General features: G+C 41.3%; 1 protein-coding gene and 1 long non-coding RNA gene across 6 annotated transcripts in view; one reads left to right on the top strand and one right to left on the bottom strand.

Annotated features, from left to right (window-relative positions):
* The window catches only part of dennd5a (DENN/MADD domain containing 5A), a 367,813-nt gene that overhangs the window by 165,412 nt on the left and 185,971 nt on the right, over positions 1–16,430 (bottom strand). For all 5 annotated transcript variants that reach the window (XM_078549185.1, XM_078549187.1, XM_078549186.1 and 2 more), the window contains one exon: positions 5,541–5,775. In XM_078549185.1, coding sequence (XP_078405311.1) covers positions 5,541–5,775 — 235 coding nt within the window. The remainder of the gene's footprint in view (positions 1–5,540; positions 5,776–16,430) is intronic.
* Positions 5,446–16,430, top strand: part of LOC144684864 (uncharacterized) — a 65,569-nt gene continuing 54,584 nt past the window's right edge. Inside the window, exon 1 of the long non-coding RNA XR_013577578.1 lies at positions 5,446–5,554. This is a non-coding gene — a long non-coding RNA (uncharacterized LOC144684864). The remainder of the gene's footprint in view (positions 5,555–16,430) is intronic.

Genomic DNA, 16,430 nt, shown 5'->3' with positions numbered 1-16,430 from the left:
TAGTTGCATTTCAAATAAGAATTAGTTGTATGTGTGGTACCTTGCGATCTTTCTGAAATTTTTAAGACACTATATAATTGCAAATTCTTTCTTTCTATCCAGAGGCTGTTGATGAAAAATGTATATATGTGGACATTATTGAGTGAGGGCAGGTAGCCTGGTTCAACAGTGATGGCCTCTAAAGGCAAACAACAGGAAATAGTCACATGGGTACAGGACCATGGATCCAAAGGATCTAGAGCATTTGACCAGCACCTCAAGAGAGGGGGTGCTAAAACTGAAGAAAACTGAGGGGATGGGAGAAGGAGAAAGGAAGAATGTCAGAATGCCCAGAGGATACAACAAGAAAATGAATTAAAAGTAGTGAGTAGTAAGAAAGAATTGAAAGACCAATGTTTAGTTGAAAACATTGTTTAATCGCCCATCTCCAAAAAGTAGTTTTCGTTTCTAGGTCTGTGTAGGCTCAAAATCATGAGGGGTCTGGACAGAGTGGATAGGGAAAAACTGTTCCCATTGGTGGAAGAGTCAAGAAAAAGAGGACATAGATTTAAGGTAATTGGCAAAAGAAGCAATGGCAATATGAGAAAACTGTTTTAATACAAACCAATTTGAAGACAATCTAAAACACCATCTTTTATTATAATAATCATTAAATAATTGTACAATTAAAAAATCTGAATCATTTTCATCATGTCAGCTGACAAATTTAGTTTGGAGGACTTGTCACCATATTCCATCCACTGTCTCACAATTAACCCTTCTTCCTGAATCTACCAAGGTATTTCCTCCCAACAAACTAACTGCTGCCAGGCTTTTGCAATGTTTGAGTAAGCCATCAGGAGGCTCCTCAGCAACAGTACAGGTTTTTTTCTCCAGCTTTCAGAGTGCCTCAGCTCCTCTGGTCATTTTCCACAAAACGTACCGTGACCAGGAACTCAGTATTTCAGAAATTACACAAAGCTTTTGTGTAAATTGGTTCATAGAGTTTTGATGTAAGCTAAGTTAGTTTTGGAAATGTAGATTAAAATATTACAGTAAAAATAAACACTGTTTAATTATCAAAAAGGTCAATCAAGTCACAGCTGCTCAGTTTTCATTTACAAAATCAGATTTTTTCAGGACAACTAAAATTTATTTTTAAGTTTATTTCCCTGCAGATTGGTGGTGATGTCAAGTTAAAGTAACACCCTAGCTACACTTCCAAAAGGCATTTGATAAATAGGCTTATGAGAAATGTTAGAGCTTATGGAATAAAAGGGGCAGTAGCAGCATGGATACAAAGTTAGCTGAGCGGCAGGGAACACACAGCAGTGGTTAATGGATGTTTTTCGGGCTGCAGGAAGGTTTACAGTGGAATTCCCCTGGGGTTGGCACTAGGATACCTGCTCTTCCTTTATATATTAATGACCTCGGCCTTGGTGTATAGGGCACAACTTCAAAACTTGTGGATGACACAAAACTTGGAAGTATTGTGAACTGTAAGGAGGGTAGAGTAGAACTTCAAAAAGGACAGAAAGTAGTTGAGGCCAAAACATTGTATGTTTTCAAGAAAGAGTTAGAAATAGCTCTTGGGGCGAAAGGGATCAAAGGATATGGGGAGAAAGCGGGAGCAGGCTATTGAGTTGGATGATCAGCCATGATCATGACGAATGGCGGAGCAGGCTCGAAGGGCCAAATGGCCTACTCCTGCTCCTGTTTTCTATGTTTCAATGTTTCTATGACATAGACAGGTTGCTGGAACGGATGGACAAGTGGTAGATGAAATTTAATGCAGAGAAGTTCAAAATGATTTATTTCAGTAGGAAGGACGTAGAGAGACAATATAAAGGGTAAAATTGTAAAAGGGATGCAGAAGCAGAGGGAATTGGTAAAGGTGGCAGGACAGGCTGTGAGAGCGGTTAATAAAGCATACAGTATCCTATGCTTTATTAATAGGGACATAGAGTACAAAAGAATACAAAACAAGAGCATTGCGTCCAGTTCTGGGTGCCACACTTTAGGAAGGATGTAAAGGCACTAGACAGTGCACAGAAAAAATTCATATGAATGGTTCCAGGGATGAGGAACTTCAGTTACATATATAGATTAGAGAAGTTGGGACTGTTTTCCTTGGAGAAAAGAAGGTTGAGAGGAGATTTGATAGAGGTGTTCAAAATCATGAGGTGGACAGAGTGGATAGGGAAAAACTTTTCCCATTGGTGGAAGGATCAAGAAAAAGAGGACACAGATTTAAGGTAATTGGCAAAAGAAGCAATGGCAACATGAGGAAACTGTTTTCATGCAGCGAGTGATTAGGATCTGGAATGCACTACCTAAGAGTGGGCAGGTTCAATTAAGGCATTCAAGAAGGAATTGTAGTATTATCTGAAGAAGAAGAAGAACGTGCGAGGCTACAGGGAGAAGGAGGGGGAGTGCCAGTAGATGACTTGCTCCTTCGGAGAATCAGCAAAGGCTCGATGGGCCGAATGGCCTCCTTCTGTGTTATAAAAATTCAGTGATCATCATCAAATGCCAATTATTTCAGCTCATGTCTGCTGCAATTACTGCAAAAAAAAACCTCTTTTTGGTTCCCAGTTAGCACAGTACTGAAATCACCTCTCCTTTCTCCACCTCCTGCACCACCCCGATCCCTTGTCCAATATTTGTCAATCCAAATTTAACCTAAACCTTTTTAAACTGTACTGTTTGACATTTGCTCTCAATCCATCTTAAAATCAGAATTCAAACTGATAACATAAATGGAGTTGGAGAAGCCAGAACATAGTACTCTACTATGTGTAAAATTCCAATAAATCCTTGATTACATGAACATTAGAAATTTTCAAAAAGTAAAAATGGAGCTTTAACACCACTACACCCGAATGCAGAACTACTGTATTCACTAAGTTGAGCTCTGCAGTTTTCCATTCCAACAACATGAGGCATTGGTGCTATTATGTCAATATTTTCAAATCTCTTTTTAAGTAGTGCATCTGAAAACGGCAAACAAATAAAGAATTAAAACACCATCAGCTAAAACTTCTAAAAGCAAGATTCATAGCTTCTACTTAGTTTACCTCAATTGAACAAGTAGCCAGATTGTGAAGGATGCAGAGAGGGAGAAAAAATGTGACCTAATGAAGGTCTGGAGAATGCCCAATTCAACTCCCATTACAACTGTTATGAGGATTATATGAAAAAGATGTTAAATAAACACAAGCCTTTCAGTTCACTAGCTGCCACACATCAATTTTTCTCATTCTTTGTAACTGTATATCAGATCAGAAACAACAACATTTGATTAGAAATTAATGGCAGCTTAAGCCTTTTCATCAGCCAATACCCTGAAGATTACCCAATAAAAGAATAATTAATTTAAGGGTAGCCTTGTTTGACTGTAATTGTTATAATTTCTGGCATCTTAATTAATTTGCTTACAAGTTTACATTCTCAGCCTCGACTAAAAGTTCACAAAGTCGTTCATCATTGAACCTAAAATAAAAATATTTATATTAGGTGACAAATCTGCATCTTCTGTTCCCCTAAGCTACTGGGTCAGTATGTCCTTACGGATGCTTAAATTTAGATAACTAAATATATAGTGATTTAGTAGAAGGACCAACATGCACACTACCTTTAACCTGTTAGTGGAAGAGACCTGAGAATTCAGTTAAATATTGTTAATGTGCACCATGACTCAACTTCTGTTAATATTGTAAACTTATATTTAGATAAGTATTTTTGAAATAAATATCACCTATCCATTTAAATATATTTAAATCCCTCTATTTTGATTTCTGCTGTTTTGTCCCTTACTACATCCTCTGATTGAAGGGACTTGCAAGCGCCCTGCTCCGGGGTCCCTACAAATTCCAGAGTCAACCAGGCTAGCAGAACTAAACAACAATGAATTAAAATTTTCATCCCCCTATCAGGAAAAGATTACACTCTGCTGAGTACTTCCTTTCACAAGGCCAGGTTTGAGAATTTGCCCTATATAATGAGTCAAAATTTGTGTTCCATACATTACAGTACAATGTGTTGTAGGCTTCAATTGGAACTGATGGATGGCCAACAGACAGCTGGATATTCTCTGGTGTGTGCTATGAAAGCATAGTCATTGGCAAACAAGAGTTCACTTAGTAATTGCTCTGTGATCTTTGTGCAAGCTTGGGCCTTTGAGATTGAAACGGTTGCCACTTGTCCTGAACTGAACGTGTAGCCCTATGTCAAGAACTTTTGATTGTTAACAAGAGAATGCCCAAAAAGTAGATGGCAAACAGAACTGGAGCCATTACTCAGCCTTGCTTGGTGCCACTGCTGACAAGAAAGGTATCTGATGAGTGAGTATTCTGCATCACACTGACCATCATGAAATGAGCAGATGACCCTGATTATCTCTCAGGGCAGCAATACAGCCTTTTCCACAGGCAACTAGAACTACTACGCCGGAAATGTATCAAAATATGAGCATATTAAAAAGTCATTAAACTGAAAAACAATTAAATACTTCACTCAAGCTCCACCAGAGATGTTCTGAAACAGTTTTCCTTGGTCAAATATTGCCAGCAATTGAGTAATTTACTCATTCTGCATCACAATTGTGCTTCAACAGGTCATCACCATACTAAGTTTTGCTGGTACTAAGCAACTAGGTGCAAATGTGGCTACTAAGCATTCATCTGCTCACATTTTTTTGTCTATAAAGAAAGTTTTTTTACACATTCAATATGAAATGAATGGGCACTGTTTGAAGCAAAAAAACTTGTTGGCAGGATTTGAATCTTGCTGGCAAGGCTTAATTTGTTGCCCAGGTATGTTGGATGATACCCACCACTAATTCAACATTGTAAGTCTTGTTCAGAAAAGCGAAATCGCAACGGATTTGGGAAATGGGAAAATTTATATTGTTATACTTGAGATATATTGTTAGGGCAGAGTAAGAGGACGATTACTGTACATATATGTGGCCTAAGTGTGCTTGAAGCCACATTCCTCTGGAACAAAATTCCTCACCTTACCAAGCAAAGAATTTGAGGGGAAAAATGTTTTTAAAAATATGAATATTTGCCTCCAATCAGTATCTTTACATAATGGAATTTATCTTTGGGAAGATGTGGAATTTATCTTTGGGAAGATGTGGATCTATCTGTGCTCAACTCACAGAATGTACATGTACAGCTAAAGAAAAGAAATGCCCATTTCCTCTGTTTTTGACAACATGTTCTACATCATGCTCCAGCAGAAAGCTGACTACTGGGCAGATCAAAACTAGAAATTGAATTGACTCAAACTCAAGATGGTATCAGTATCAGTCAAATCTACCTACCCAGATAAATGAATCTCCATTATATTCTGGTGTGATACATTTAGAGTACCAAGGCTAAAATTGAAGTATCAAGTATGAAGGAGTCAATACAGATGTGCAGGTAGACTCAAAAATGTCTTTCGAATCCAGGAATTCTTGTGCTTAAGTGAAATCAAAACAGACAACGGTCCACTGAAAAATAGGAATTAAGTGGAATATACATCAAACATTGGACATCCCATGACCCCCTCACCTGCTGCATCTATGGTAGTACATTTCTGATACATTGATGTACGGAGCGTTGGTGTTCTAACATTCAAACTTCTGATTTTGTCAACTCGGGCATCAAATACCCTTAAGATTTGGTCCTTATCATCGTCATCATGGCACATTATTTTGTTGTCAATAAATGAGGCAAACATTTGCGTTTCAAGGAATCTGGACAGGAATGGCAGGTAAGGCTCTGGTTGGTCTGAAAGGAAAGAGGCCTGTGGAAAAAAAAATTCAAGAATGACTCAAAAAACATACAACCAATTAGAGATGAAAGAAGCATTTCAGTTGACAATTAATGAAAAGCCTAATGACCTAAACTTGGTCTGGAGTTGCTGCAGTTTAGTTATAATGCAACATGCACCAGGTGAGTACCAGGTGTGATACTAAGCATGTATACTTAAATGTGTTACTTCATTGTTTTGGGTAGCATCAGTTCCTGGGAAATATTACAATAAAATTACTATTTTGGGCACTATTATTGTTCCAAGTGGCGGATGAAGTGGCTCTGTTCTTGAGCCTTTGTACACCAAGGATGACACCAGAGGTCATATGACTCTGGAAAGCCTATGGCCACATTGCACTTCTCCAAACATCCCCCTTTTCATAAAAAGGAAAAAACTTGCAAATCCTATCATATGCCGCTGCAAGACAGGCACATACATGAGCTACAATGAAAATCATCGTCCATGTACAAAAAATTGGTCATTCTAGTCTGACCCACTTTCATTTGTCACTACTCACACATTGCACGCATAATCTTTAAAGAATTCGGGTCCTCTAATGATACAAGTGCGGGTTGTTATTGGCTGTTTGTCTACTGTCTGTTCATTCCTGGAGCGATGTTGCCTCTCCAGGGAATTTTGCTGCCATGGCAAGTATTGTTGCTGATCCATTGCCTTTGGTGGGGAATAGTTGGCCTCTGGGACTGATGGCTGTTCAGTTCCTTGTGCAGTTGGTGAACTCACATCTTCCTCGTCATCTGTCTGCTATGAAGGAGCAGCTTCTTCAGTTGTATGTACATGTCTGCAGTTACGATGATGTATCTGGTCATTCATTTTCACTATGTACAATAAGGTAACAACTTCTCCACATAGGTCCCAAGTGACTTTTGTTGAGAGTACTGAATGCTTGAACTCTGACCGGCTCTCCAATTCACAGCTCTGGCAATGATTTGGCAGCTTTATCAAAGTGAAATTTGGCTGTCGTTTCGCTTTGATTTTGTCAGTCACTCTTGTTATTACTTCCACATCAATAGTGTATTAACAATTGGAAGAGTAGTTTGGGTGTGGTGTGACATTAGTCGCTGAACTGGACTACTTTCCATGCCCTCAGGTGGTGTGTTTCTCCACTCTAGGATTGCCTTGTACACCTCTGTGCTGGATCTACTCGATTTTTTGATGATCCCTTTGGCAATTTTCACCGCTGCCTCAGCCTTTCCATTTGACTGGGGGTAGTGAGGAGATGATGTGTAGTGCTAAATTTCCCAATCATTTACAAAGCACCTGAATTCTTCACTCATGAACTGAGAGCCACTGTCACTGCTCACAATGTCAGGAATGGTGGTCACTGCTGCTCATTGATGTCAGCTTGTCCAACTCCCAGTAGTCTGAATAGTAGCCAACGGTGACAAGATACACAGTTCCAAGAGACTAAAGAGGTTTATTCCAAGTTTCATCCAGTGTCGGTCTGCATTGCCATGAGTCATGAGCAGCTCTTTAGCTTGCTCAGCTTGTTGTTCATTACAAGCACTCATTGACTGATATGTCCTTGAACTCATTGCACAAGTTTGGCCAGCAGAATATTTCTCTTGCCTTCCTCAGAATAGACTCGATTCCTTGATAGCTTGCTTAGATGCACTTCAGCATCTCTTTCCTCATCTCGTTCGATATGATGACTCTAGTTCCTTTGCACAAGATGCCATCTTGGGCAATCACTTCATCCCGTCATGCCCAATATTCTCTTACAGGAACAGATGTGTCTTTGATGGTTTCCAGCCATCCTTTCATCACTACTTTCTGTAGCACTTGGAGAATTGCATCTCATTGCATAGTTTGCTTGATCTGAGAAAGATACTTGTCTGTCAGATTCAACGTCTCTGCTGGGTTGATGACTTCCAGAGCATGTATTGCTGCTGCTTCTGTTGAATTTGGAAGCTTTCACACTCTGTACTATCAGCAACTTTCTTCAAAAGGAGTGCAGCTCTTGACAGCTTGTCAGTGATGTACATCTGCTTCCCCTGCTTGTACTTCACTTCCAAATGATATTTCTGCAAATGAAGTAACATCCTTGTAGACGCTTTGGAGCAGAAAGTAGTAGTTTGAGAAAAATGCTTTGAAGTGGTGTGTGGTCAGATTCTACTGTCATTTTGTCTCTTCCAAACATGTACTGATTAAAATGCTCACAAGCAAAGACAATAGCCAGGAACTCTTCTTAATCTGCATGTCGCATCATTCAGTTTGCATTAATGCTCTAGGTGCAAACGCAGCTGGTTATCCTTGCTGCATGAGGATTGCTCCAGGTCTTGTCTCACTGGTATCGCACTGCAGGGTGACCTAATCATTGATATCGTAGTACCTCAGCACTGGCATTGTCATCACTAGTTGTTTGAAGCGAGTGAAAGCTGCTTCTTGTTCTTTGCCCAAAACCACTGAACATCCTTTAGTGAGCTTGTGTAGAGGTTCACACTCTGATGGCAAATTGGGCAAGAACTTTGCTAGGTAGTTCACAAATCCAACAATCTGTTGCACTGCTTTCACATCTGCTGGTTGCTGCATCTCTGCTACAGCTCTCACCTTATCAGGATCAGGAAGGACTCCTTTTGCTGCCAGTACATGATCTATGTACTTGACTTCAGTCATCTTCAGCTTCAGGTCCACCAGGCAAACTATCTTTAGCAGTTTCACGAGATTCTGATCATGGCTTCTTCCATCGTATCTCCATATCCATAGATGAGCAGATCATCCACAATCCCTTCCACTCCTGGAAGATCATTTGACTATCTCATGTTGTTGGCATTTATGCTCTTCCACAGGAGTAGAAATGCAAACAGCATGCGCAACCATTGTACCTCCCAAAAATGGTGTCCAGAACATAGTCAAGAAACTGCTGCTTTCATCCAACTTCACTTGCCAGTATCCATCCTTCGCATCAAGGGTGGTAAAGACTTTTGCCTTGGCAAGTTGTGGCAAAATTTCTTCAATGTTTGGCACAGGGTAGTGAGACCTCCTCAAAACTTTAATGAAATCCTTTGGATCTATGCACACTCTCAGCTTTCCAAGTTGTTTCATGGCTAACCTAGTCTGTACGGGATGTCACTTTCTTGATTACTCCCACCTTTTCAAGCTCGTCTATCTTGACTTTCAGACTGGACTTGGTGGTAACCGGAACACTCCTCGAAAGATACTGAGTTGATCACACAGTCATCTACTTCAAGATGAAATTCACCAGGAAGACATCCGAGACTCGTGAAAAAACTTGGTAATTTTTTAGGATTTGTGCTGTGCGAAACACTGCAAACCTCTTCTGGTACCTGGAAGGTTACCAGTGAAAGCTTTTGTCTTGTTTCAGCTGAGTTGAGTGGATTTTGCTTAGTGTTTACTATTTGGAACTGCAAATTTTCTTTCTACCCATTGGGGTCTCTTCTTGATTTGCCCGCTTGGGGTGTGCATTGTTCCATCACATAGCCTCAACTTTACCTTCAACGGATTAATTTTTGAGTCACCATCTTAAGCAACTTCAAACAGGTATGCAAAGCTCATGGTGTTGCATGTAGCACTAGTGTCTATCTGACACTTCATGGGAAGGGTTTTTCCTATGGCGGGCGGGCTGGGTGGGAGCGGGGGCGGGCCTGATCGCCGCCTGCAATCGGTTCCGTGCCGACATTTTACGCAGGTGGGCCAATTAAGGCCCGCCCAGTGTAATACATGGCCAGTAGCGCTCAGCGCTACCTGTGCGGGCGGGGGGAGGAGGGAGAGTCAGGGCCAGTGCTCTTTCGCACATGTGCGTGAAAGAGCACAGCAATCTCCCTGAGGCGCGGAGCTGCCTCAGGGAGATTGAATGGATGTTAAAATAATTAAAGAATTGATTTAAAACTTTATTTAAACATGTCCCCTCATGTTTTTATATTTATGAAAATTTATTTATTTATTCAATAAAAGCTTCAGGAAATCTCATCCCGCTCGTGAATGAGGTTTCCTGAAAAACATGAAGGCCGCTTGGGCTTTCTGCCAACCTTAAGGTTGGATGGGCAGCGTTCACAAGTTGTTCAATTAATTTCTTAATGGCCTCGGTAGGCCACTTACATTTCAGCAGGCGCGCAGCCAACTCTAGCGCGTGCCCGCCGAACAAAATATCGCAATGACGTCGGGACACATGCCCGATGTCATCACACGTCATTTTACGTGTCAGCATGTCCGGCCCGCCCCCGCACGCCAACTGGAAAATTCTGCCCCATATTAACTTGATGCTGTCCTTCTACAGTCACCATTCCAATAGTCGCAAACCATTTTTTTCCTTGATACTTGAGGGTGCCGACCTGTTCTAGGGTGTAGAGTGATTCGTCAGGTTAATCGTCCAACATCTCTCCAGCAACCATTTTTTATGGGCTTGCTTTTCTTCTTTCCAACAAAACACTCACAAGCAAAATGATTCAGCTTCTTGCAGTTAGAGCACTGTTTCCCCATGCTGGGTTCCTTTCTTTATTGTGATGTCCTCCGCAATACTTACATCCAGTGTTCTCCCCCTCTTTCTGAGCTCTGGTGTTGAACACGGCATTCATACATAACATTAATAGAGGGCTCAAAGTGGGTCCTTAAGGCCTCCAAAATTTCACAAGTGTGGCTTTTCTGCTCCTCAGTGAGGTCTAAGGGGTAATACAGCTTGTAGCACTCTTTCCCCAGCACTGAAAACAGAGTTGCTATTCTTATTCAGTTAGGTTTCTTGTTTAACTCTGTGGCAGTTTCATAGTTTTGCCATTGAAACTGAAGGAATTTCCAATTTATGTTCAAACATGCCGTCCCCTCCATAACAGCAGGTACTGGAAAATGCAAAGCCATACTGAGTTACCCAGTGACCGGTGTCCTGTACAAAGTTGCAGATTGAAGTTTTAATTATACTTGGCTGTTTCTTACAGCTGCTGGCTCTCTTACAGCTGTCAAAATCCACTCGCTTTCAGCTGCACACCCCTGACACCATGTTCCAAGTGCTGGATGAAATGGTCTCTGTTCTCAAGCCTGTATACATGGAGGATGACAATAGTCACATAACTATGGTAAGCCCATGACCATATTGCATAAAGGCACTTCTCCAAACAATTATCTGGCATAACTGGAATTTTCATCCAGTAGTTTTAATAACCAAGTTGCTCTTCCTTAGTGTTGCACATGGGGAATCAAGATCAAGCAGTATCCAGGTCAAGAAGTGTTACAAGCAGGGCATCATTGGGAGAGGATGAAGGGAGGCCAGAAGCCAAGATGAAAAATATCTCAATGGGATGCAATGAAGGGTGTCTCAGAAGGGACAGAAGTTGGGCCACAATGTTTGGCAATGCGACTAGACAGTGAAGAAGGGAAGCAGACTGAAGAATCACAAGGGGTAGGCAGGGCCTTAGTTTAACTTCTCACCAAAAAGCAACATCCCCAAAAGTGTGGTACACCCGCAGTACACTGAATTGTCAGCCTCAACTATGTGAAGTCTCTGAAGTAGGGCTTGAACCCACATGTTTCTGATGCAAAGTGTCACCACTGAGTCAAGGCTGCTACTCTAATGTAGACAACTTTTTTTAACCATATAAAAGTGATACATTTTGTTAGGAAGAATAAGAGAAGCAATGTAAAGGGTACAATTCTGCTGTGGGTGCAGGAAAAGAGAGACTCATGGGTATTTGTGCTTAAGTTGTTGAATGTGGCAGGACTGGATGGCAAGGATGAGAAAGCGCTTAAGGAGGTATATGGGATCCTGTGAAGATATAATGAACCTGCATAAAACACTGGCTTGGCACCCAACTAGCGTACAGCATCAAATTCTGGGCACCACACTTTAGGAAGGATGTGATGGCTTTAGAGAGGGTGCAGAAAAGATTCAAAAGAATGGTTCCAGAGATGAAGGGCTTCAGTTGTATGGATTGGAGAAGTAGGGGGGAGATTGGGAATGGGTGACAACCAGACAGTCAAGTTGGACCAGACAGGTAGTACAGGAGCCCCAGAGTACATCTCGCTCTTCAACCAGCATTCAGTTCTGGATACTGGTAAGAACGATGCTTCCTCTGGGAACTATAGCCAGGGCCATGTCCACATCACAGCAGGTGGCTCAACTGTACAAAGGAGCAGGAGGAAAACTGGAAAAGCGATAGGGGATTCTATATTTGGGAACCGACAGGCATTTCTGTGGCTACAGATGTGATTCCACAGTCAAGGATTTCATTGAATGACTGTCAAGCAGTTTGAAGGAGAAAGGGAAAACAGCCAGAGATCAGGGGCCATTTCAGTATGAAGAACATAGGTAGAAATAGGGATAAAGTTCTGCATGAGGATTTTAGGAAACCAGGAAGAAGACAAGCAAGCAGGACCTCAAAGACAGTAGTCTCCAGGTTACTTCCCAGTGCCACTAGCCAGTGACTATAGAAGTAAGAGGAGAGAACAGATCAATGCACAGCTGGAAAGATAGCACAGGTGGAGAGGTTTAGATTCCTGCATTGGATTTTAAGGGAGTTGGGGGCCTGTACAGGCCAACAAGTTGCACCTTAACGGAGCCAGTACCAATGTCCTCAAAGGGTGGTTTGTTAGTGTTGTTGTTGGTGGCTGGGGTGGGCGTTGGGGCAGTGGGGGTGGCAGAATATAAGCTAACTTGGGAGGGAACCAAGATTTAGCATCAGAAATGAGGAACAAGGTGCACAAAGGATGCCAACAGACAGAAAACGCCAATGTAAGAAATATAACGAGCTGTGATCATACTAAGATGGAATGCAATAAGATCTAAATTAGGTTTACAGTGCATGCATGTAAAAACACAAAACGATGCAAAGAAGGTTGGTGAGCTGAAGGCACAGATGGCCACATGGGAATATTATGTTGTGGTGATAACGGATACCAGGCTCAAAAAGGGCAGGACTGGATACTAAATATTCCTGAATACAAGGTGTTCAGGAAAGATAGGGAAGGAAAGAAAGGAAAAAGGGTGGCAGTCTTGATTAAGGAGAATAACACAGAGCTGAAGAGAGAGGATGTCCTGGAAGGGTCAAGAAAAGAATCTATTGGTTAGAGCTAAGAAATAATAGGTACCAATTACACTACTGAGTGTATTCTATCTGCTACCAACTGTTGGGAAAAATATAAAGGAGCAAATTTGCAGGGAAATTACAGAGAAATGCATAAACTATAGAGTGGTAATAAAGGGGAACTTTAATTATCCTAATATAGACTAGGATATTAGTATTGTAGAGGTCAGGGAGGGGAAGAGTTTCTGAATTTGTGCAGGAGAAGCTTCTTAATTAGTATGCTTCTGCCCAACAAGGAAGGTGGTGTTGCTGAATCTTGTCTAAAGGGAATGAGTTGGGTTGTCAATTGTATGGATTAAGGATAAGTGTATACAGTGGGGGGCACACATTGGATAATTACTTGTGCATACATAAAGAGACACTAGCTGTTGTATTATGCTGTGATTGTACAGGGGTTAATGCTTTTCCTTGTAACTGCAGCTTCCTCAGTTCTCCGGGAATGTCATAGACCTGATACATTATAAAAAGACAATGTGCCCCTTTTAGGGGCTGTCAATTTGTTTATTAGTTTATTTGTCAATTAGTTTTTTTTTTAATTGGTTTATGATTTACAAAATAATTTCAAGAGACACCTCTACAGGCATACTAGTCTGAAAACCATTGATCTCAGAAGCTAAACAGACTCAGGCCTGGTTACTACTTGGATGGGAGACTATCTGGGAATACCAGGTGCAGTAGACTTTATGCTCCTTTAAGGATCTGTCAATTTGTTAATTAGTTTATTACTTTTACTGGTATACTCGAAAGAGTAGAAAGAGACACTTGTCCCTGTAAGAGGCCGTCAATTTGTTAATTTGTTTATTTTATTGGTATACGCAAAGGAGTATAGACAGACACCTGCGTCCATGCCCAGGTATCCTTGGTGAGAGACCCATGGTGTGCACAAGTACACTTAAGGCCTTCCACGAGTGCTAGCCACCACAGGGGCCGGAGTGGATTATCAGTCCTCAAAGTGATATTTTAATTTAATAAGCTTCTGTTAAAGTTGTTGAGACTTGTTACACTGCTGCTTTAAGGAATTGTTAATTAGATAATTTGTTTAATTGTTTTGCCCAAAAGAGTATAAAGACACACTGTGGAGGTCTTGTGGTACAATGGGTACCGTCCCAGCCTCTGAGCCGGAAGCTCCGGGTTCAAGTCCCACTCCCAAGACTTGATGGCCAAGGAAGGTACATTTGTGATGCAACCAATGTATCAACCTGCAAATACTTCCAAAACACACCAATAGCAGGTGCTAAGAGTGAGAGAGATTCCTGGTCAGCCATATGATGGAAAGAATGTTGGGGCCTCTACCATCATTATCCATAGCTCCAGACTACAACATGCAGGTGTGTCTCACCTGGTCACTTGACCTTAAGGAGTTGTCTCTCCTTATAAAAAGAAAAATACATAAAGAGACACTTATTGACACAAGCGTGGGCTGTATACTTAAGAGTTATACACTTATTCATAAATTGAAACATTACGGAGTGCAGCCAACTAGCTGAGTGAAGACTTGGAGTTTGGTGAGAGGGGAGTTTTAAGTGTTAAATTTGTTATTAAGTTTTGCTCTTAAAATCTAATCTAGTCTGTAATTAGTAGTAAATGGAAAGTACTGTGTAAGCAGGTGAAGTTCTTTCTTTCTTGCAGTTTAGATAGGGTAAACTCACTCTCAGCTGCATGAGCTGAGTAGTTAACTGGTTGAATCTGGTTACTATAGACTAGTTCAGTTTACTATAAATTCAGGGTTCGTTAGTAAAGCCTTGACTAACTGAGTGAAGACTTGGAGTTTGGTGAGAGTTTGTTTCCTCTTTCTATCTTTCTCACCCTCTAAAAATTGGTTTTTGTTCTATACAGGAAAAGTAGCTAGCTGTTTGCTGAGTATCTGGTAAATTGGTAAATTCTATTCTATCCCTAAGGTTTAAAATAGTATATATTTTTTATTAACTTTACCACCGAATTAAGAAAGCAACATAAATAAGTGATTAATATAATAAAGTAATTATTTAAAACACATTAAAGGATGGCAGGACAGATGATGTGCCAAAGCTGCAGGATGTGGAAGCTCCTGGTTAACATTGTGATCCAGGGCAAACACATCTGCAGTAAGCGTTTGCAATTTGAGGAACTTTGGCTCAAAGTCACTGAGCTGCAGGCTCTGACACATCAGGGAGGGGAAAAGTTACCTGGATGCTTTATACCAGGAGGCAGTCAAACCACTTAGGATAGGGTCTTCTGATTTGGTCAGTAGCCAGGGATCGGAGGGTGTGACTGTGAGTGAGGCAGGTAAGGGGAGCCGGAGTGCAGGAGTGTGAGCCTCTGCAATTGTCCAATAGGTTTGAGGTTCTCTCAGCTTGTTTGGATAAGAGTAGGGATTGCAGGGTGGATGAGCAAACTGACCATGGCACTGTGGTACAGGAAGGCAGCCAAGTGGAGGGAGCAAAAAGGAATGTAGTGGTAGTAGGGGACAGTATTGTAAGAGGGATTGACACGGTTCTCTGTAGCAAAGAGCAAAAGTCCAGATGGCTGTGTTGCCTATCCGGTGCCAGGTTAGGAGATGAACTTGCAATGGGAGGGGGAAGATCCAGTGGTCATGGTCCATGTAGCTAACAATGACATAGGCAGGATAAGGAAGTAGGCTCTGCATAGTCAGTATGGTGAGCTAGGCACCAAATTAAGAAGCAGAACCTCAAAAGGTAATAATTTCTGGATTATTACCTGAGCCATATGCAAAGTGGCATAGGACAAATAAGATTAGAGAAATGAATGTGTGGCTCAAAGATTGGTGTGTGAGAAGTGCGTTCTGGTTTGTGGGGCACTTGCACTAGTATTGGGGAAAGTGGGATCTGTACCATTAGGATAGTCTGCACCTAAACCACGCTGGGGCTGGTGTCCTCACAAGCTGCCTAACTAGGGAAGTAGAGAGGGTTTTAAACTGAATAGTGGGAGCAAGGGATCAAACTTGGGAAGATATGGTAAACCAAAGAGTAGAGGCAAGACAGGGCAAACAGGTATTAATATGGGAAATGATAAACAAACTGTGACAGGAAGGGACAGAGTACAAATCTAAGCGTAGATCAGCAGGCAAGGCTAGACACTACAAAAATAAAAGGACAAAACTAAAGGCTCTGTATCTAAATGCAAGTAGCATTCGAAACAAAACAGATGAACTGACAGCACAAATAAGTACAATCTGGTAGCCATTAGAGACATGGCTACAGGATGACAGATTGGGACCTGAATATTGAAGGGTATGTGACATTGAGAAAGGACAGGAAGTTAGGAAAAGGTGGAGGGGGTGGCCCTGTTAATTAATGATGGTATTAGCACATTAGAGAGGGATGACCTAAACTCAGGAAACCAGGATGTAGAACTGGGTTGGGTTGAAATGAGGAATGATAAAGGCAAGAAGTCACTTGTGGGAGTGGTGTACAGGCCCCGTAATTGTAACTACACAGTAGGACAGAGTATAAAAGAGATAATGGGAGCTTTCCAGAAAGGTACAGCAACAATCATGGGGGATTATAATCTACATGTAGACTGGAAAAATCAGATGGGCAAAGGTAGCGAAGATGAGGAGTTCATAGAATATTTTCAGGTTGATTTCTTAAAACAGCA

Source organism: Cetorhinus maximus, chromosome 9 (genome assembly GCF_964194155.1).
Source record: "Cetorhinus maximus chromosome 9, sCetMax3.hap1.1, whole genome shotgun sequence".
Taxonomy (NCBI): domain Eukaryota; kingdom Metazoa; phylum Chordata; class Chondrichthyes; order Lamniformes; family Cetorhinidae; genus Cetorhinus; species Cetorhinus maximus.
This window is presented reverse-complemented; position numbering and strand designations above follow the sequence as displayed.